We start from the raw sequence: 2,284 nt of genomic DNA on the forward strand, positions 1-2,284 counted from the left end.
AAAGATCCTCCAAATCATCCGGAAGATCTTTTAAATCATCCGGTAGACTCTTCAAACTATCCGGAAGACCATTCGAATCATCCGGAAAATCCTTCAAATCATCCGGAAGATCTTTCAAATCATCAGTGTTATGATTTATGTTACAGTGTTTGGTCAAATTTTTCTGAGGTTGTTCTTCATTTGGAAGCTGTATTAATTCCCGAAGACAATCATACATAACAACGAACTCGTTACTCGACTGTGCTGTAGTAGGAAACACAGGCTGATCAGTTGACGTTATAATTATATAAATTTTTAGCTATTTATTACGCTACAAATACCGTGAAATTACTGAGTGTTCAATTAAGCATCGAAAATTTTCAAAAACGAAAATTATTTTCAAATTTATTATTCATAATATCACTTATCTAAGACTTGTCACACCATTAATTACACGGAAGGCTTAGTTCCACTCGTCGTAACAAAAATTTATCAACCGCTTTTGATTTTTTACTCGTCTTCTATATACAAATAAATTTTTTCAATCATAAACATCAAAAACTAAATAAATTTAAGAAACGTTTAAATGTTTCAACAAACTTTTTTCAAATCGATCAACTAAAATTCAGTCGATTTTTCTTATTTAACGTAATTTCCGATTCGTGTTTGAAGTTGCCTGCAACAACATAACAGCGCATGAATCCGTTCACATTTTTCTTCAAGCGTCAAATAGTTCTCCATGGATAGTTTTTAGCCTTCTCCTCGCTAAATGGATCCAAGTTGCATATTGTAATACCTAAAAAGATAAAAATTAAAACTTTGTAGTAATTATGTGAAGCAGTTGGTCCAGAATATAGACAATTGTTTTTTTTTTGTTTGCCAGAAACTTGTTGCGCATAAAAAATTTTCACTCTTATTCAACTTCAAAAGTTCTGAAATGTTCTTTCAATTTAGGCGGTGGTAGTCACCTCCTACCACACACAATACATTTGTATTTACACTATTTGTATTTACACACACACTACAATGTGTTTTTATTATTTGGACTTAAATAAGTGAAATATAAACAAAATATTTTAAATGCAATAAGTTATTATACTTCATAAAATAAGGACAAACTGTAAACAGAAAAATGTTAACACGGCGGATTGTTGTAAATCTCACAAACGTACGTACTTTCTCTCCAGATACCGTTGCTATTGGGTAGAATCTGTGAATAAATTTCTCAGCATGTATATCAGAGCGCCGGTTGACGATAGAAAGAAACTCAACTACTTTCGGAAATATTTCCTGGAATTTTATGAACTTTGGAATTCCTCTAACTGTCGTGTTTTCACCATATTTTTTAAAAAGTTTGGCTTTCAATTTTTGGAACATTTGTAAGTATATTTGATGATTTGACGTTTTTCAATTGTTCTTTGGTTTAACTTTTTAAATGTAAATCTGTTTCTATAAACGATCACAAATTTTATTAATAGTTATTTTTCGAATTGAGACCTCATTTAATTAGCCCAACTGGTTTCGAATCCATTCTACAAAATTGCACATAAATTTTATTATTAAAACATTTTATTCTTATAGTTGGATAATTTTTCAAATTTAAAAACTAGAATAATAAGTTGTAATAAAATACACTTTTAAATTTGGTTAAGTTCCATGTTGATTTCAAAATCGCAGACATAATTAGTTAGATCTGAGGTTGTTTTAATGTAAATAATTGTGACAGTACTTCTGTCAAAAAACAGACATACGAGCTAATTTGCCAGCTTTTACATGTGTTTATATACAAATTAAACAACAGTGCACTGTTCGATTAACTAAAAGCCTGTTAATGCATTGCATTCGACCAAAAATTATCATGTCTGGAAAGGTAAAATTATTTTTCAGAAGGTTTGGTTAGAAATTTTATAATTCACGTAATATGTTATTTGTAGTCAAATCACATCTCCATACCTGTTCAATGTTTCATTCAAATGTTATGGAGAAATTTACGATGAAGCCTGGGAGGATTTTTTGTTTGAATAGGCAGGGAGGGAATGCTGCAGTTAAAAATAGTAAAAAATGTGATGAAAGAACCTTCAAACATACTCTCGGCAAAAAATTTCAGCAATTAATTGCCATGGTTGCAGATGGTTCTCCTCATAAATTCTTCAATTTGTCGTCGCATATTTGATGTTAGTTGAATGAATGCGTTTGGACTTGTCTGGCTTTATTAATGCTGCATAAAAGATTGAAGTTGAAAAATATTTTCAGTCGATGCATAGTCACACAAACTAACTCTTTTTTATTTTATTTATTTATCTTT

The 2,284-nt window shown here is 30.4% G+C and overlaps 1 protein-coding gene across 1 annotated transcript; it reads left to right on the forward strand.

Annotated features, from left to right (window-relative positions):
• On the forward strand, positions 1-219 carry HELRODRAFT_91793 (hypothetical protein; the record flags this gene model as incomplete). The annotated part of the gene is made up of 1 exon (XM_009013189.1): positions 1-219. A coding segment is annotated over one exon (219 nt), but the record flags the coding sequence as incomplete, so codon positions are not given.
• Positions 220-2,284: the final 2,065 nt, after the last annotated feature.

This window comes from Helobdella robusta, assembly GCF_000326865.2.
Source record: "Helobdella robusta unplaced genomic scaffold HELROscaffold_112, whole genome shotgun sequence".
Taxonomy (NCBI): domain Eukaryota; kingdom Metazoa; phylum Annelida; class Clitellata; order Rhynchobdellida; family Glossiphoniidae; genus Helobdella; species Helobdella robusta.